Raw genomic sequence first — 21,304 nt, forward strand, 5'->3', positions numbered from 1 at the left:
GCATCACACATGTATCAAATGAGAGTGCAGCACGCAGCAGCGAGGACAACATGCAAGCCTACTGTACATGAGGGACAATCAGCTCTCTCCTCTCTCTGCAGATATTAGTGCTCACTGCTTCAGTGGAGCGACAAGTAACTATGGGTAATAATGTTAATAATAATAAAAGAGAGCCACACTGAATCCCAATCAAGTTGACAGACTTCTGGTTCTATCAAATCAGAAATTAAGATGTTTGCACAGTATTGCGAGGGCTACCTACACCAGATTTTCTTCTCATTTTTCCAAACAACTGTGTTTATTGATGGATATCAACAGATAAGATGAGAAGTGTTTTTAGAAACAAATGATTGTCTGCAGCTTTAAACCGCTGTTATGTATTCCATTTGGTCTGCTCATGCTTATCAGTGTCGTTGTCATGTTGAAACATGAATACCTGAAATACTGTACATCCACAACACTATGTAGGCCTGTTTGTGAGCACAGGAAATACTGTATCATTGGAATCACTACATCTACAAAAAAAACACACACATCTCATCCTCAAGCCAAGTACATGTTTTAGCTCAAAGAACACTGATAAAAACATGTTGTTGAACAAATAGCAGTGAAGCAGACTCCTTATCTGATAACTTACAGTTACCTTGCTGATATTTTTTCCCCCACACATATTTCTCTCTTTCATTTCGGATGCAAGATCTACTGCATCTGACTCACAGGGCCCTGTTCAGTCTGGACTTGATTCTGTCCCCCAAGTAAAGGACATTGTCTCCATAATTACAAAGAATAGTGACATTCAAACAGCCACTGGCTTGACTGTGATAAATAAGGAAATGGCCTTCCTGTCCCTTTAGACTTAATGGTGTCTGCCGGCAGTACTGCCACCACAACTTCCAAATGTGAAATGCTCTTCTCACAACTGTACTATTAACAATATGCACAGACACACACGCACAGGTTTGCACAGCTATTCTTCTTAGGACACTGCATTGACTTCCAGTCACAATTAAATACCTAACCTTAATCCCAAACTAAACCCAATGGACCAGCCAAAATGCCCTCACAAAGATTTAATCCTTACACCTACAGACATGTAAACACACAAACACACAGGGCTCCGTGGATGTTGAGGTACAGTGAACTTGTTGTCCAGTGAATTCAACGCACATCATATGACAAAGTGCATGCATCAAACACACAAAAATAGAAGACACAAATGTCATCGCCGAATCACTTGCACGCAAAGTCACTGGAAACACTACAAATGTTGTGTCAGAGAAAAGGTTACAACAATATATTCATACAGATGCAAATTAGAGAGGGGAGATTTATAATGCAGACAGCATGGAAACAAATGAAGCACTCATGCTGAATCTCTCTGCTCCTCTCTCAAGTTGTTTTAATCTCACACTCCCTCCCTCCTCTGGGTCTTTCTAGCCGTCCGCTACAGAGCAGCCTGTTAGCGACATCTCCCCTCTATAAACTGCATGTAAAATCAGCACTACTTAAATACTGTGTGCATGTGCATTTGTGTGTGTGTGCAGTATGAATCACAGAGAAACAAGACAGTTTTACCCTCCTTTCCATTCACATGGAGCTTGCACTGGCTGGCACTACATGGTTGAGAGGTTTACACTGGTTTCTATTATACTGAGAATAATGCTGCAGAACAAAATACTCTGTTAATGTGAGTGCAGTGTGCATGTGTCTTGTGACTCTGCTCGATGAATAGTGACCCAGCAAGAAAACATCCTCATTGTTATTGTGACATCACTTTAATTAGTGGTTGGAATTCTGATGGTTGAGGAGATGCGAGATAATCTGATTAATCTATCAACTTGTTTGCTTATCATCACTGTAAATGCTGCTGACGAGGAAGACTTTGGTACTGGTACTGTGTTCCAATGTTCCAATACTGGTACCGTTTGTCAGCACTACTCTTTTCAAAAACAAAAATATGGTTTAGGTTGTTAAAAATGAGTCCAAAATTTCAGTTGCAACACCACCTCCATTGCACACACACATACACACGGGACAGAGGGAGCAGCCACAGTGAATGTCTTCTCATTCTCGCCTTTTCTGCAGATAGCACTCTGTCATTTATGAAGACAAAAACAATCCTTCAGTCAGCTGTTGTTGGCTCAGTGGACCAGTAGGTTCACTGGTGGCATCTGATGACACTTGAGGTGTGTGTGCAATGCAGTTCCAGTCAGATCAGCTGTGAAGTGGAGATGTCTAAAGTTTGCATGATTTTTATCCTGGGCCTGGGATTTGTGTTGCCAGATCACAGTTGAAGGACAAACAGCCTGCTTTGACATTATAATCATTTTTGGGTCATGTTGACTTGGCGTTTTATTTAATATCTATCTACATGTATATTATTAACACTCATTTACACTGCACATGTGTGAATCCACGAAAACGAGACCATAAGTCAGAGCAGTTTAAAATAACTGCATCAGGCTCTGGTTCAGGTAAGATACAACAATAGAAATCCGCGGGTGAGAAACAGTGACGAGTCTGCAGTTTTGTGGCGCTATAGGCTGATGATGCACGGCAAAATGTGCTAGTTTGCCTGTGGAGAAGGAAGAGTTGGGAACTGCCAGACTCTCCTTCTGCTATGATGAGAACACTGAGGCTGTAGCGGTTAAAGGTGCAGACAGAGTTCACACAAGTTATGAACTGATCCTGAGTTCATTTGCAAGCAGTCCGACCTCTGCTTGCACCTCTTTCAAGTGAACCAGAGTTTGGTTGTCTGATCTGCATCACACTGATCCAAACAAAGCGTATTAAGGGGGGGGAAACATACCAGGGTTTGATTAACCGCACTAAACCAGGCAGGTGTGAACAGGTGTCTTTGGGTACCACAATTTGGCACCAAGTGATCAGTAGTAGTTTCAACATAATTCTGTTCCATTCTGTGCCATTGGAAGTACCGAGTTCTGTACTCAGCCCTATAGACTGGGCAATCCATAGAACTGATGTGGTCCAGTGCTGGGTTCAGCACATGACTGCAAATGTTTTGTTTTATCATCATAGGGAGTAAAGGTTCAGGCAATCATTCAAACTTTGTATCACACAGTCAGACTTTCTGAAATCCAAATGCTGATATGATTCAAACTAGACTTGGACACATCTATTTGTACCATTTAAACTCAGGGTTGCATTAAAGATACAGGTTTTAGATTGGATAATAAAACTGGATTCTTGTGATTAAATAAAATTCTGCAATTAGCTGTAAATGAAGAGCACAACCAATGAACAGTAATAAAATAATTAGAGTAATAAAAAGAGTATTTTGAGAAGTAAGACTTGACTGCTCTCATGCATTGATTTCATGAGATATAGAGGAGGGCTCTCAGTGTCTTCATTTGAACACTTCCTTTTAAGGTGAAATGACGGAAGAGACCATTCAGTAAAGCCATCTAGTAGCACAATTATTCTGTTTAAACATACAGTAGCATAGACAACAGGTCTGACTATGTCATCACTGCTACAGTCTCAGTCTATCAGAAAGCCTTGGCTACAAACTTTGGCTTTGCACTTTAAGAAGGTATTAATGTATTTATGAGCCTGAAGCAAAATAACATACGTTAAAGAAACTGGAAGATTCAGTGATAATAATGATGATGAAGACCCTGAATATTTCAGCCTTCATTGATTTTGATTTATTCCTTTGTCCAGTATCTGATTTGTGGTAACTCTGTGGAAGGTCAGCAGGAAACACAGGTGGACTTTTAATTTTAGTTTTGCTATTTCATATACAGTAAGAGGGGCAGCTCCTCCAAGAATATTAGTGGACTTTCACTTGGTCTTCTTCTCATGATCCCTCACTAACACGCAGACATTCTCTCTCTCTCTTTAGGGTAATCAGTGCTATCAATGGCACCATGCCTCATGGGAAAACTGCCCTCCTCTCTCTATTCCAGTTTTCATTTGTCTCTCTCCCTCTTCCTTCCTCTCCTCTCTGTCTCCCTGCCTTTCACCTCTGCCTTCCTTCCTTTACCCTCACTCACTTTCCTCTCCATGACATTCTTTTGTCTATGTCTCTCTCCCTCTAAAACACAGATGAAGCTAATCTTGGCGATGATGGAGGATGTTTCCTGTCTCTCTCTCTGTCTTCTATTTTCCCTCAGCTCATCCCTCCACCCACCTATGAATATTTGGAGATTTCAAATCATATGTACAGTGAAAAAGGGAGATTTCATTGCTCAAATGTGCTATTGTATGAAGAAAAAACTACGATATTTCAACAGCCAATTCTTTAGAAATCTCTTTTCAGAATGAAGAGGGTTTTTTTCCTGTGTAGCAGCAGCATTTTTCATACTGTGGTCAGCACATTAGCGCTTATGATTAAGATGAGAGTGATAACAAAAAGAGAAGTGACGATACTGAAACTAGAAACATTTGAGGAAGTGACACAGTCTAGGAATTGCATTGCAGCCAGCTGTTTTATTGCTGCACATAGTCCACACTGTGTCCACATGGTTTACTGGTCACCATGTTTTACTGAGGTCAGCTATTAAAGCCATACTAGAGATGAGATTTGGACAACTGTGACCTGATTACAATGACATATTTACTCATGCTTTAAACATGACTTGACCACAATCAGTCTACAAATTGAGGTTTTTAGCCAGAGTAGCTACTAATTCCAGCTTTACTTAGAGTACAAATCTGTTGCATCAGCAGAGATGATCGTACTTGGCATGGAGTTTGACATTTTCACACACACATACATTACACACACACAAACACACAGACACAGACGCACACACACTGTAGGCATTGGCTTACAGAGCCAGGGAAGGGAAGTTCCTTTTGCAAACAGGGAAACGCCCTGACTGTGTCTGTGTGTGTGTGTGTGTATGTGTGTGTGTGTGTGTGTGTGTGTGTGTGTGTGTGTGTGTGTGTGTGTGTGTGTGTGATGACAAGACGGTGAGTGAGAAGAGCCTGCCCGGTACATGTCTTATCATAGTATTGCACCAAAAGCCCAATAGCGCAGCTCAGCAACTTCATGCTTATTTGAAAAGGGTTAGACTGTGAAAACTTCTGAGGAATCTTTCTTTCAATATGTCAACAATTCTTTAAAACCCCAGGATTGGACTGTTAGTCATTCACAGCAAAACAAAAAAATACAAGAAATTCTTGTGAAGCTGTTTAACCCACATGTAAGGGTTGTATTTCTTTGTCTTGGGGCCACAAAACCACCATGGACTTACTACTGCCATGTGATTACTACTGAACATAATACATCTTTTAACACTAATGTGTACAAGTGCATGTGAGTGTGTGTGTGTGTGTGTGTGTGTGCTCTACAAGAGTTGGACAAAACATACATTTGTCCATGAGTGTGCAAGAAGAGAAGAGAAGAGAAGAGGTGATTGTTTTTTGTCTTGAGGCTGGGCAATTTCCTTTTTCTGGACCTTTTCAAGGAGACCAACTCCTCTTTTATCTCAAAATTGTTGTTGCTTATGGCAGGTTTTTTAAAATGTGGGTAATGGCACCAAGACCCAATTCAGACCTGGTATCAACATCCAGCCTGAATGATCTGATCAAACAGGCCTGAATTGAGCCAATGCACTTGAATGTGTCTTCAGATCAGATCACAAAGATTCCATTCAGACGTGGTTTGAACGCTTGTGATAGGATCACTGAGGATTGAAGTTAATATCGGGTCAGAACATGTACGATGTCACAAACAGAAGCAGGAAACACAAGAGAAAGCACCATGGAGACCAGTGACAGTGTTACAATGGTACACTTTTATATCATTCACTTCAGTCCCTGTTTCAAAGTCAGCGACATGCTGACGACTGAACACATTTAGACCACTATGTTGTGCTGGAAAAGGTGCAGACTCAGCGTATAGACAGCCAAAACAAAGTAGAAGAAAGAAAATGCTATATATTGATATTATCTGTATCGTGACATGAGACAAGATTAAGGCTTAGATTTTGGATATCATCATATCTAAATTTGCCCATATTTATAGTCAATTTCATGGTTTCTAACACACATAAATATCCTTCATTTAACATTAAAAAGCCAAAGAAATAAGAAACAATAAAGCTGCACACAGGCTATATATATATATAGCCTGTACATATCCAGATATTATTTATTGCTTTAATTTATATCGTGATTTACAACGAGATCGAATGATATAAGAATGTGTACCGTGACAAGATTTTTTCCCCGTATTGCACCACCCTAATGCAGATTGGAGCCAGAGCTGATAAGAAAACCCTGTAGCTATTGCAGAGTCATTAAACCCAGAAATCAACATTGATTGTATCCATTCCCATTGCAGACCTAAGTCATTAATATGTGGATTTTTTTTTTTTTTTACAAATGGAAAAGGGGAGAGTAAGGAAGTTGACCTGCATTTGTAATGCAGATATCTGTGTCCACCTTTTTGTTCTTCCCCCTTAAAATCAGCTAATTCAGCTACTAAAGCATCGCTCTCTGGTCTGCCAAAGAACATATGGGTGGAGTTTGCAGCACCTAATGTCACCTATTGGTAAAGCTCACACTTCATTACTGACACCAACTACAGCAGCCAACAAACATCATATTAGATCATCCTAAAAATCTCCATCACTTTCCACATGTGCACTTTTTTCTAACGTTGATTCAAACAGGTCTTTCCCAACAACAGCATTGACTTGTTTTCTTCTTTCGTGCCACGATTATGTCTTAAAATTTCAGTGTTTTTTGATGTATTATTGCTGTCATGTCTCCAATCATCGCAGCTCTTAAAAGGCGAACTGAAGATTCTTTGAGTTCCTAAGTAGCAACCGATTTTTCAGTCTCTGGGGCTATTTGGATAAAAAGGCCTAATTGTTTTCTGAGGCCCTCACTCCTCCCCATCTGCCTCTCCACCTCCTCTAACTGTATCCATCCTAGCATGTCAGGACTCCTAGTCTGCTGACTAGGAGGCTGTTCCACTGAATTTAAATGGAAATGAGGCAAACGGGCTCTTGAGGCTTTGCTCCAGCCTCACTTCATACCCACTGACACAGGGCTTTCACTGACTGGCAAGACTGACCCACAGTATGCTGCAAGATGAGCCAAAGTTAATTAGTAAGTACTACAACCCTAAGGTTCAATGCAGATCAGCAGTAAAGGGGCGTTCACACAGGACATGATTTTGAAACATCATGAGGGTACATGGAATTTCCACAACAGTACCACAACATAAAACATTTTGGCCACAAATGATTTTCCAAGAAACAGACAGTGGATAAATATGGTTTGCAGTAGAGGTCAAGTGATATGTACGTTTCTATGGCCAATAACAGTCTTTAAAAATCACTGCAGCCAACGGCCGATACACAGTATGATACAAAAAATATTGCAAATTTAATACTTTTAATGAATAACACTACTTGCATTCCTCTCTGATTTTGTGTCTGCACTTGTGTATTTTGAATAAAAATAAATAAAAGAAGGAAAATATCAAATGCACAAAACAGATAATCAAAAACTCAATCACTGTCAAATAAACCTTTGAAATAAAGCAGAATTTATGAACGCTATTAGGTGCATATGAAGGTTCTCACATTTTTAATTTCAAACTTTCTAATTTTCAAAATCATTGTGTGTGTGTTCTTGAATTTATTACTAATTAACTGACTCATGTTCCAGAGTATTGTGTGCACTTGCATTTGTTAGCACTTTAGGAGCTTTTTCTGGTATAAAGACTAACCCTGTCAGGACCAGTAGTCAGGGTTCCCACGCCTTGGTTGACAATTGCCTCAAATTCAAGGACCGAATGTGCTGTCCACTTTTATTGATGTGCAGCACGCTCTGCATTTGGCCAAGTCATTGTCCTTGGGATCTTGGACAAGTCAGTCTTTGTAATTTTCTTTGGTGAGCCAGAGATCTTGGAATTAGCATTTCCCAGGCATCACGTAATTTGCTCTCTCTTGCTTAACGTTACTCGTTCATTGTTCTTCATGTCAAAGGCACAGAGAGACAGTGTACATGTGACTCCACATGTTGATGTACGCCAGCCAGCGACAAAGGATAATGACACTGCTCATCTGCCCAACCCTACACTGTACTCACTCAGTTATGATCTCTCGTGTTATTATGGCATCTGTTAAAAACATTTTTGTTTCATTATGGAACTGTGGCAGGACAAATGAGACTATGGAGGGCCACCACAGCCTAGATAATTAATGGGAAACACGGATTCAAAACTAGCTTTCCTCAGATCTACGCTCCGAGTTTTTAGCTTGTGCCAACAGGGTCGCTCTTATGAAATGCTTAAACTGCACTGTAATGAAAGTAAAACACACATATAAATAAACAGAGGGAAAAGCCCAGATGCTCCGTCAGCAGCCTCAGCACACACATCAATCAACAACCAAATGTTTTCTTTGGGGGCCATGTGTGTGTTTGTATGTGTGTGTTAGTGTAGTGGAAGTCATTGTTCTATCAGTCCAGTTCCTGCTCGGGTTTCCCACGACGGGATCGAATTGCCAAAAACACACCCACAGAAACCCACACACACATTTAGAAAGTGTCTGTTAAATGGGACATATTATGCAAAATCAACTTTTTAACAATTTCAATACTTATATTTGGGACTCAGGAGGCCCTACCAGTCACCAAAGTGTGGAAAAAGAATACTCAGTCATGTTTCATGGTCCCACTTATCGCCTGTAAGTATAGGCGATAAGTGCAGGAGTGGGAGGAAGAGCGGTATTATGTCAAGTGTGCAGTTGGTGGCTGCACAGTGGAGCACAGTGTTTTACATAAACTTCCAGCCTCAGAGGATTTTATATATGAAGCTAATGTGCCGGTCAGCAAAAGTGTGTTCGTGTGTTCGCACCACTTCACATCAGACTGCGGCCAGCGGTCGCTGTATTTAGTCAGCGAACGTATTTCAGCGACGAACAAACACACACTGGCGATCAGCGGTGCTGCACTCTCTGTGAAAATCAGTTAAAAAGACATAGGGGCAGCACCGCTGATCACCACCGCTGATCGCGAGCGGCGAGCTGCCTAAACTGGCGCTGCATGTGACTGATCGCCATCTCGGGAGCATACAGTCACCGGTCTGATACAGTCACATACAGCGGCAGTTTATGCAGCGCGCCGCGCGCCGCTAGCAATCAGTGGTGGCGAGGTCTCCGGAGCACAGTCACCGGTGTGATACAGTCACATACAGTGACAGTTTATTCAGCTCGCCGCGCGCTGCTGGCGATCAGCGGTGCTGTTCCTAAGTGTTTTTAACTGATTTACAGTTCGGCACTGTTCGGCTTGATCCTTATGTAGGACGTCTCTTCCTGTGACAGCACTCTCGTTGTTTTCTGCACACGCTGCCATGTTGATATTGTCAGAGAACTAGTGGAGGGAGGGGGAGAGGAATGGAGGGAACAGAACTGAGCGAGTGAGCGCTGTAAAGAGGACAAATCAGAAACCCCCTGGAAGAAGTGGGTGTGTGTTTGCCTGTGTCTCATTTGCATATAAAAGGACCATGCACAAAAATCGAGCGTTCTGAAAGGGGCGGGTTTAGCAGGGTTATTGAACTGCTATGATGCTTCATCCTTACGGTATTTTGACCAAAGCATGTCACTGACATGTTCATTAGGACACCAGGGAACTATTTTAATGGGGGAAATAGGGTATAATATGTCCCCTTTAATGTACACAACAGTTGTCATTTTGCTGTTAGCATTACAAACAAAAACATGACTTGAATCATCAAAGAGCTGATGATCTTATTAGTGAAGGTCAATGAAAATGTGAGCTCTTCATAGCGAAAAGAAATAGTTTCATTATCAGGAAATAGTGTGTTACTGTTACTAAACAAAATCTTTTTACAAAACCTGTTTCCAGTGGACTGGAAAGGTTCAGTTTGGTAGATTTCTTTTTTTGCGTTTCTATTCGGAATAGTACCAAAATAACCAGCCCCAACCATTCTTTGGCACCCTTCCCTTGGGATACCAGAGAACAGTAGGTACCACTCATGACAGTCAGCTGATTGGGCAACAGAAAAATGTCACTCCCTTGCAACTGGTGTTTCTTCAATGCCCACTGTCTATTCTCATACAAGGCTTGACGTCTTGTTGAGATAGACAGCCACTAACTGAGCAGGAATAAAATACCTGCTGGATGTCACATTCGATGTTGTCATTCGTTGTCATCACACTGTTACGACGTCACGCTGGTGTGGCCTTTGGGCACAGTCCACACCCCGTCTACCGAGTACAAGTACTGTTCTCAGTCAAAAGGCAAGCCTGACCCAGGGTTTTACCCTTCCAGACCATACCGTACCACGATGGAAACACAGCAAAAGTACAAGGTTCTTCTTCTTCAAAAAACAAATGACTGCTTGTGGTTTGTCATCATGACAAACACAAAAATGATTGCCCAAGTCCCTCTGAATGGAACTGCACACCATATATGGACTTTTCCATTTGTTAAAACATGAATGAATGGGAGTATGAAATTTGTGATTTTCTACTGCCGTGCAACAGAACCTTGTGCAAAGGCCAACACAGGGCTTTGACTGTCCTGTGCCTCTGTTGCAACATTTCCTCTTTCAGGAAATCAAGTGGCAATCAAGGCTCACACCCACTTTCAGTCACACACACACTTCTGAATTATCTGAACTATCTCGAGACCTCATTCATTCTTAAAGCCTAAACCTTAAACTGACACAACACACAAAATATACTCACAAAAATGGTTTCTGTAGCTAATGTTTTATAACTCCCTGAGCGTTGTTTCCGACAGTGATTCCATCTATGATGGTAAAGAGAGTACTTGTAGTTTACTCTCTCAAGGGTACACTCATGAGAGAGTGAAACCAATTCCACTGTGAGAGAGAACTACATTGCATGTCACTCACAGGTAACATGCACAGTGGACAGTAAAAACTTAAAAGAAAATTGTGAGCAAGAAGCAAATTAATCTGCACTTATCTCTACAACATCAAGCAACCAAGCAAAAGACAAGGCTACATTCAGATTACCAGCGTGATTTTTTTTTTCATTGTTGTGACTCAGATCTGATTTTTTTTCCAGGTCTGTGTGGACACAGAAATCTGATTGTCAGTTCTGCTTTTCTGATCAGATCTGTGTCACTTCAGCATATGATCCTAGATCCAGTGCAGTAAATCTGAATATACAGTGATTACCATTCATTTCAGATAATAGCTTGATTATTTCTTTGGCTTTTTCATGTTAAATGAAGGGTATTTACATGTGTTGGAAATAATGAAATTGCCAATATGGTCAAATTCTGCTATGTACACAAACATATTTTTTTTTACATTACACTGAAAATATATTTTTTTAATATCAATATATATGTATATATATGATTTATGATGATCAATGCAACAGCATATATCTTGTCTCATTACATTATCTATACAGCTGTAGTGGCCATGCAACATGAATGAGAACAGTCATATCAGAATCCATGTGGCTTTTTGCCGACGCCCATGCATTTTGAGATTTGTCACATTGAAGTCAAACAATAATAGAGCAGAGTTTCCTCTATGAGGCGTCAATAAAACTTATTTTAATCACACTGATCGACTGCATCTATATGGCGCGGACTCACAAATATGACATTTCTCTTGTTGTTCATGACAAATGCAAAATAGGTAGTTGTGCACGTGCATGCTGTGCAAGAGGACAGTCGAATCTCATTTGAACAAATCTGATTTTGAACAATGTGCCTTGTAATCTGAACGTAGCCTTAGTTACAGATATATTATGTAATTATGAGAAGTGAGGGAAAAAAATTACTCATTATGAATGTGTGGTGGGACAAATTAGTCTATGGTGTTCTGCCACAGTCTAGACTCATCAGACATTAGGGATCACATCCACAATCCCTTCTCTGATTAGGTTCCAAGTTTAAACACAAACATGGAGGAGTGTAAAAACACTGTAGTCATTGGTGGACATCATTCTGCAAGATCAGATGTTTTTGTAGAAAGGTAACAATACTTTTCCCAGTTTACTGATGTGTTCAGCTTGTGTACAACACATATTTAAATCAGTAACAACTTACTGCTAATAGATCATGTGATTAGGCCATAGTCACACTTCCTGCATAATGTGTTCTATCACTGTTGGCTGCTGACACTCAAAATATTGGGAGACAAGGTTGACTGCACATATTTTGTCCAGCAGAAAATTTAACTTATCTTTTAAATTTTGCTGTGTTTGCCGGAATTGTCATTTTTCTCAACAGTTTCCTTGCAAAATGGCAGGTATGAGCACTTTTCTACAACTTACTATGTATAATAATGAGGTTTAAATTATGATGGGTGTAAACCCTTCTTTGCAGAATCATCAGTTACTATGAAGACACTTTTTTCATAAGTGATACTAGTCCACATACTCACAGTGACACAGTTAGAGTCATGCAAAAGCCTGTGAACAGAGGGCACAACCATCTGCACAGGCCTAAATAAGACTAAACACCTCCCATTACCACAAACCACTCAAACACATATACAAACAGATATTGCGATAAGGAAGTGAACCCCTCCCTTGGCCCTTTAAAAATGATGCACATACTGATGTTTTTGTATGTGCGTGTGTGTGTGTACAGGATATTTCAGTCGACTGAGAATTGCAACTTTTTTTCTTGCAGAGTAAATGGAAGTAAACCGTAGTGTTTTCACACAAGTGACACGTCAGTTACTGTAAAACGGCGCATTTGCATGTGACAGGGCTGCTGATGGAACACAGATGGTTGAACCTTTTCTTTGTAACAGTCTAACTTATAGCCAACGTTAATGTCCATAAACAATATTGTGTTTAGCTGGAGACATGACAATGCAATCAAATGATTATTATTATATTATAAAAGCAGTAGAGCAGTGTTTCAGGAGGGGAGCACCGTGAGAGCATCTACCTTGTACACTTGACCGTAGGTTCCATTGCCGACCACCTCCACCAACTCAAAGATCCCCGCTGGGTCCTATGGTGAGAGAAAATACATTAATATAGACAAGAATAAAAAGTGAAATTGGAAGAGTTGTTGATTTTTCAACATTTTCTGGACAATTACTTTATAGATTAATCGCATATGAAAATAGAACATGGTACATTTAATTAAAGTCAACAGAAATCAGGGCAGCTTATGGCTGATTTTTGTAACCAATTTTCCTTTTTCCACCTTTTGCATTTTAACAGTTTAACGATAACAAATGGTATACAGAACTGCATAACTTAAACAACACTGGTCTGTCTCTCCAGTTTGCATTTTTGCATTTGCATCTGCACCGCACTGCATAAAATATTCAACATATTAAAACATTTAACCAGTAATCAAATAAATCAACATTTTCAAATCAACTTTTGAATGAAGAAGCATTTATCAAGTTTGAGAACAGACTCAGCCAATGCAGAGACTTTAATAAGAACAAAAATGTGCATTTCTACAGTGAATGCAGAGACTTTAATAAGAACAAAAATGTGCATTTCTACAGTGAATGCAGAGACATTAATAAGAACAAAAATGTGCATTTCTACAGTGAATTGCTTACTGATTCCTCAGCCTACCTCTACATTTAAACAAGGTCATCATGCCAACAAGCAATAACAAACAGTTTTATAGTGAGTGTTGAGGGCAAATGAAGAACAATGCAGTGCTAGAAGGATGTGGACTGAGGAAGTGGTACTGCCAACATGGATAACATTGTGAGCTACAGGTTATGAAAATAAGGCTTGAAAATCACTGACATTTTTCTTTTGGGTGTCATTTTACAGACCCTGAAATCACTGACTTTAAAAATGTGTTGACATTAGGATATATATAATGCAATTACATGACTTGAACATGACAAGAGTCACTCCAGGTTGTCAAGGACAAGGAGTGATAATGGACATCATTCTCTAAGGACTGTGGCAGAAATGCAGCAGCATTGACAAAATAATGAATTGGGTTCAAAATCACTACCTTACAGTGATTTTTGTCAGAGTTTCTATCACTAAACACACAAAGGCAACGTCGTTGTTTCCCTTGTTGTCGCCCACTTGTTGCATGTCAACTTTTCAACAATTCAGCCAAAGGAAAAGCACAGCAGCGTGTAAACAGTGCAGAGCTGCTGAACTGACAACAAACAGGACACAGTGTGGACAGGAGAGGAAAAACAACACAGAAACATAAGATGTGAGAGGATAAGGCGCTCGACACTTTTCACACAACTACTTGACTCGCGGTGAAAGTTTCTCTGACAGAGAGAAAAGTTCGTGACGACCTGTAGGCAAGTAAAGTTTAAAATGAAAAACAAATCTCAGCGGCTGTGCTTCAAGTCACCGTTAAGTTTTCAAGGAACACCCTCCACCACATCCTACATAGTTTACTCAAGGGTTTCTTTTCAAAGAGAAGACAACAGTTGTTTCCTTACTCTCAGCGCAGCGAGGTCTATACTGTCCAGACTCCGGGTGGTGTTTTCTCTCGACATTGCTGCCAAAAAAACTTTGTCAGCGTGTTGTCATGAGTGGACGAGACATGGACGCTCTCGGATTCTCCTCTACAAACTAACGGCTTTTTCCCTCAGCTCCACACCATTCTGAGCTTTGGCTAGCCGCGTCAAGCTAGGCGGCGCCAAACTAACCACATCCGGAAAGACCTTTCACAATAATTGTCGTGTGGTTGTTTGAGAGTTTGACACATTGTTAACACTGAACCAGCCCAAAACAGATATAGCCACTTAAAGTTCGAGTGAGTAAAATTTAGGTGAAATTATTAGGCAGAAATTGAAAGATAAAAATCATTATATTTCTCTTTTTTTAAAGAATGTACAATGAACATCTTTCTTTCTTTCTTTCTTTCTGTCTTTTGAGTTTTGATGCTAAAAAGGTAGAGTGAGGTGAAGTGAGTCATATTCAGCTGCAACCTCACCAATAAATGTTACAAAATTTTACACACTGCACCTTTAACAAAAGGCCTTATATGCACTATACTATCTTAACTATTAGCTCCACATGACTCTCTGTCTCTGTGTTTAAATCTCTTGTTGCCAGTTGACATTCTTGCCCTGCACACAGGAAGTGATTTGTTGTACGTGAAGACAGAGGCAACAGCAACGCCGCAGTAGTCAGTTGAGGCGGCTGCAAACAGATGGGAGTATGACTGAAAACACAAATATGTGCACATGAAAGCTTTCAGAAGTGCATTTGACTGCTCATACTGTCACACCCTGTCATACTGTAGTTTAATGTTTTTGCCCCACCCGCCCCTGCACTGCGGTGTATACCCACAAACGCTCCCTCAGTCAGGTCGGATAAAAACTGCAGCTTACGAATGTATTTACTGCTTTTTTATACAGTGAGACAGTCACCATTTTCAGCCAAAAGCTGATGTTTATAAACTGCACACTCCCCCTGCACCAAAGTTCATAGGGAAAATCTACTGCTGCCTCCATCTGTAAATTCAACATGTGTTCATTTTGTGACGACTCTGTTTGTGACAGCTAAACATGCAGATTTTCTCAATGTGCAGGTGACTGAGCTGTTTTCAAACTTTTCATATTCTTAAGATCTCTTAGACTTAAGCAGGCATAGATTATTTTATCTTATCTTAGCTGTTGAGTGAGTGAAATCCATTTGGCAACCATGTTATGGGTGGTAATTTCACAGAAATTGAATTAAAACAACAAGATTATTTCATATTTGAAACTTTTTTGCAAAATGTGAATGTTTTTTTTTATTATTATCATGTTCAAATAAAAAATAAACAAAACGCAACTATACTGAACTAAACTGGCATACAGAATCAATGATGTTGGCCCTGTGACAGACTGGAGACCTGTGTGTGCATGGTGTAACCACGCCTCTCGCCCCTGTCAGCATGGGACTGGCTCCAGCTCCCCCTGCCGTCCTAAAGAGGATAAGCAGTAGCACATAAATAAAGAATATGTTTCATCTTAAACAAAGGCTCAACTCTCTTTCCCCTCTCTCTCAGCCAGACATCTCTGAGGAGGACTTTCAATTAATTTTTATACTTACCTTGGAACATTTACAACAAAAAACATCATTGTTGAGCAGTTTTCACTCTACAGCAATCCCCCTTTTGCACACTTTGTCTTGTGACAGCCATTGAAATGTAGATTGTTGCTGCATTGTGAACTCACATGTTGTTCCTGATTAGCAATGATGAATGTTTTAAAGCTGCGTTGTCATATCAAAGCACTTTAAAACATAACATTTGTCTGCTTATATTTACAACTGAAACAACACCTGTTGTGTGCCATCTTATTGTCCTGGTGAACACTTCTGTGGCCTGTCCTGACAATTAGACTCTGACTATATGAGGATGCCGTTCATCACAGGGTTTCCCAGGAATTAGCTCACACCACATGTGTAATGTGTGCAAAATAAAAGTTTGGTTTCCATGTTTATTGATAGGTATATATGGATTGTAATTAAGTTTAAAATATATTGGAGAGATGGAGCTGGACATTCCAGTCCCCTGACCGAGGCAGTGAGTCACAGTAAGCACGGTGAAGTAAGGGTCATTATAGGCACTGTGTGTGTGTGTGTGTCTATGTGCGTGCACATGTGTGTTGGGAAGAAGGAGAATAAGATAAAGACGACAAGTGACTCTGTCTCAACCCCTATGTGACTTTGTATGTAAGTGAATGTGACAAATTAAAGTAAGTAAGAGAAGGAAGAGAGAGAGAGAGGCTGTGAGTGAGTGTGTGTGTGTGTGTGTGTGTGCAATGAATAATGGCCTCTCTGTGGTCTCACACAGTGGCCCTGTTCACACCAGGATCAGCTGCCTGCCCAAACATGCAAGCATACACACTCACACACACACACACACACTCACACACACACACACACGCACATCACACGTGCACACACACATACACACACTAAATCCACACTACATTCAACATAAACAAACAACATTCTGCAGAATAAAAAATCCAGAGTGATATACAGTGTATATATACATACATATACATATGTATGTATATACATACAGTATATATATATACATATACACATATATATGTATATGTATACATATATAAATATATATATATGTATATATATATATATATATATATATATATATATATATATATATATATATATATATATATATATATATGTATGTATATATGTATTTATGTCTGTTGTAGCCTGTGTGGACAAATTTTAATTCAGACCTTTTGACCTTCTGCAGACATTTTGATTGGCCCTCTCAAATTTCAACGGAATTTTGAGGCTTACTATACGAAAGGTTTTAGGGTAAGAATAGGGTTTATTTTAGGGTTAGATTAAGGTTAGGCATTTTGTTGTGATGGTAAACCTCTTAGGGTACCGGGTTAGGGGGAGCATTATGTCTGTAAGTGTCCTCAATTACAATGCTGTACAAGAATGAGTGTGTGTGCATGCCTCTAGTGGGCCGTGAGTACCAATCTTAATACAAACCTATTTTTATGAGGGTATTTTGACATTGTAATGACTTTTTGACCGGTCCTCACAACTCTTAGGAGCGTAGAATTAGGTTAGGTGTGAGACATTTAGTTGTGACGGTTAAGGTTAGTGTACAGTAGAGAGTTGTGTGTTTACACTGTTTGACCACACTGTGTTGCCGTACCTGGCAAGAGTCTCGCGAGAGTTAGGGAGTTAACAACGGGACTTGTGTGGTGCTCCTAAGTTGTTGAACACACGGTGGCTGTACCTATGTTCCCTGCAGGCTCCTACAGTTATAAATAAACGTTGTTCAACAATTCATATGACTCCCAGTCATTAAACAACAGTTAGGGTAAAGGGCTAATGAATGCATTATGTCTATGAGTGTCCACACAAAGAATGCTGCGCCAACGTGTGTGTGTGTGTGTTTGTCTGTGCAACATAATGTCAGGGGGAAGTTCACATTCTACTTAACTTTTTACTTTACTTATCTCTGAACATCAGGGATAAAGGTTGTATCAATGTCAGTTCATATGAAGTGAAGGGGATTTAGAAACCTAAAGTATTAAACTATTCCAATTCATAGAATACATAATAAACACAGGGAAAGCAGTTGTCATATTCAAAATGTAAAAAAAAACCTCAACAAAAATGATACACAATTGTTAAGTGTGTTTAATTACATTATAGCAATATCACAAAAATGATTTAAAGGAAATCATACAGCTTCAATTGACACATACAGTACTAATACATCCTTTGGTACATAGGTAAGTATAATCTGCAATAGTGATCACATTAAACTCCTTAGATCTGCTTACTGTCATCCTGATAAAGATCCCTCTCAGTTCCACAGACTTTGCATTTGCAAAAATGTCAGTTTGAGAAATGGCTTGCCTACAGAGCATAACAAGAGATGAGTGAGGAAAGAGGAGATACTTGCAGTTTTATAGGAAACAAGAGACAAGAGAGAATAACACACTGACATCAGGTAAGTCGGAATGGCTCTGTACTATGACATGATACAGTACACCAGAACCAGGGCAAACTGGAGCTGATGGGTCAAAACTGGCTGACACTTCCAGCTCAGGCCTGTCCACGAAACTGTCTCGATGTAGAATCTGTGAAGACGGAGTTTAAAAAAAAAAAGAGAGAGTGCATTTAGAATACAATTGTTGTCACTTATAGACTCTGGCAGGAAGTGGAACTCCAGGGATAAGGTTCCTGTGCTTTAAGTGTTTCCTGTTTGAAAGAGACTTCTTCGAGGAACCTAGACAGTGGTGGGGAGGTGATGAGAAATGGAGCACAAAGTTTTTCGGACAGTTAGACAGTTTGATGGGAGAGAGACAACATTTTCAAATGTAATAATGTAATACAATATAAGAGTGATTAGCTCATGGGGAGTGCAGCAGGTTGTGTTTGGATTTGATCGGGAAGTCTGGATGAAAATCCTGGTTCTCAGTGAAAGTGAAAATAAAAAAATAAAAACAATAATAATTAGAGGGACCTTATCTCTCGCTCCATCTTAATCTAATATCACTATACCAGTGTGTGTGTGTGTGTATGTGAGGAAGAGGATTATTGGGAATAAATCTGCCTCTTGTGAAAAGTCTGTAGCTGACTTTGCTCGGTTTATTTACACCACTGTATCTTAACGCTGGTGATCATGGTGTTACTTTGAGAGCTCAATATTTTCTCAGGTGGTCCAGGGTATAAGAAGTTTGAAAACCACTGATGTATGTTGAACTAGGATTTAGACTTTCAGGCCAACACTCTGGTCACTGATGAGTTTTGCAAGTTCTCAAAAACGTAGCTCACGGAGACTTGCTGATGCCCCCTCAACATTTCACAGACCACAGTTTCATCTTCAGCATAATAGAAATTTGATCCGAGTCTTCAACGAATCCAGGCACCTCAGCCAATCAGAGACCAGGACGCCATGACAGCTGCTGATACGCGAGTGGATCATCTGAAAAAGAGAAAAGGAGGAGTAATAAACAGAGAAACACACCATCATGACGGAGAGAAAGAGAGAGAAAGAGACTTACGAGTCAGACCCTCCTGGTGCTCGACTGTGTAATGTGTCATCCTCATGAGGATGGAGCTCACGTTGACTGCAAAGACACCGGATCACAAGAAAACACATGGTGGGATGTGCAATAATTCCATGACTTAAGAACCACAACATTTTAACCTCAGACTACTAAGTTAGTTGCTAGAGCAACTTATCTTCACACTGGATGATGCTTTTTTTTATCATGCTGTAAGAATAAAAAGAATCTACAGAATTGTATCTGGAAGAGAAAGATCGAGCAGAGAGACATAGTGAAGTTATTTTAATAGGCTGGCTAAGCACTTCACCTCATCACCCTCGGTGTCTCCTTATCTGCCTTAATCATGGGGGAGCCACAGAGAGTGCAGTTTGAACTTTTATAGACACAAAAAGCAGTGACATTTAAAAAGATTTAAGTGTAGGGTTATAAAATAATTGAAAAAGAAATTGGTAATTTCTGTATGACAAGTTGTAAAAAATGTATTTGCATTCACACTTTTAAAATAGGCATTTGATTAATACGCTCTGATTTCCGAGGCACACTTTCCCTTCTCCTTTCATTTCCCTTCTTTTCTCTCATTTGCCTGCTTACCACACGGGAGTGCTGTTGCTTACATTTGCATGTTACTCAGATCACGTCTTACTTCAGACTGAGAAAAAACAAACAAACACCAGAAGTGGCTGCTTACTTGGGAAGTGGTTTTAATGTGCAATATGCATGTCTTTGAAGTCATGTTTTGCACTATGTCTCAATGAGGCAAGAATGAAAAAGATGCCAGACAAACACGGTATATTTCACATACTGGGAAAAGATCATTTGAAGGCATATATCACAAGAATGAAGAAAGAATTTTAGGCTTAAATCTGTCTCACAATTTTTACTTAAGATACACAACCCAAATGAAATGGCTTTTCTTCCACCAGCCTTGAAAGCACACAGTAAAAGCAACAGTGTGTAACTAGTTTCTCCTAATAGCAGACATAGTATGCTCCATAACATGTATGTGCAGGTGCTTCAAATGCTTTTATATCACCTACTCAGAGAAGAGTCTAACAGTAACCAACATCTGTCACAGATTTTACAGAATTACAGTATGTTCCAGAAACATTTCAAAGAAATCATAGAAAACAACCTAGATTCTGGTGTGGGACGATTCTAAGGTCTGAGGACAGGAAACTGGGTTTTGGCAGTTTAGACCAGTACTTCTCAAATAGTGAAGCATCTGTAATCAGCTATAGGCAGCATCTGTAATCAGCTATAGGCAGCATCTGTAATCAGCTATAGGCAGCATCTGTAATCAGCTATAGACAACATCTGTAATCAGCTATAGGCAGCATCTGTAATCAGCTATAGACAACATCTGTAATCAGCTATAGGCAGCATCTGTAATCAGCTATAGACAACATCTGTAATCAGCTATAGGCAGCATCTGTAATCAGCTATAGACAGCATCTGTAATCAGCTATAGGCAACATATGTAATCAGCTATAGGCAGCATCTGTAATCAGCTATAGACAGCATCTGTAATCAGCTATAGGGCATCTGTAATCAGCTATAGGCAGCATCTGTAATCAGCTATAGGCAGCATCTGTAATCAGCTATAGACAGCATCTGCAATCAGCTATAGGCAACATCTGTAATCAGCTATAGACAGCATCTGCAATCAGCTATAGGCAGCATCTGTAATCAGCTATAGGCAACATCTGCAATCAGCTATAGGCAGCATCTGTAATCAGCTATAGGCAGCAGTTATAGACAACAGCTATAGGCAGCAGCTATAGGCAGCAGCTATAGGCAGAGACACACCTTCACACACAGATACACACTCAAGGAGGA

The 21,304-nt window shown here is 39.9% G+C and overlaps 1 protein-coding gene across 4 annotated transcripts in view; it reads right to left on the reverse strand.

The window, feature by feature from the left end:
• Positions 1 to 14,586, reverse strand: part of si:zfos-2326c3.2 (misshapen-like kinase 1) — a 59,043-nt gene extending 44,457 nt beyond the window's left edge. For all 4 annotated transcript variants that reach the window (XM_044039511.1, XM_044039513.1, XM_044039512.1 and 1 more), the window contains exons 1-2: positions 14,393 to 14,586; positions 12,895 to 12,960 (exon numbers count right to left, since the gene is read on the reverse strand). In XM_044039511.1, the coding sequence (XP_043895446.1) occupies positions 12,895 to 12,960; positions 14,393 to 14,449 (123 nt within the window). In that variant the 5' untranslated portion in view covers positions 14,450 to 14,586. The remainder of the gene's footprint in view (positions 1 to 12,894; positions 12,961 to 14,392) is intronic.
• Positions 14,587 to 21,304: the final 6,718 nt, after the last annotated feature.

This window comes from Solea senegalensis, linkage group LG12 (assembly GCF_019176455.1).
Source record: "Solea senegalensis isolate Sse05_10M linkage group LG12, IFAPA_SoseM_1, whole genome shotgun sequence".
Lineage (NCBI taxonomy): Eukaryota > Metazoa > Chordata > Actinopteri > Pleuronectiformes > Soleidae > Solea > Solea senegalensis.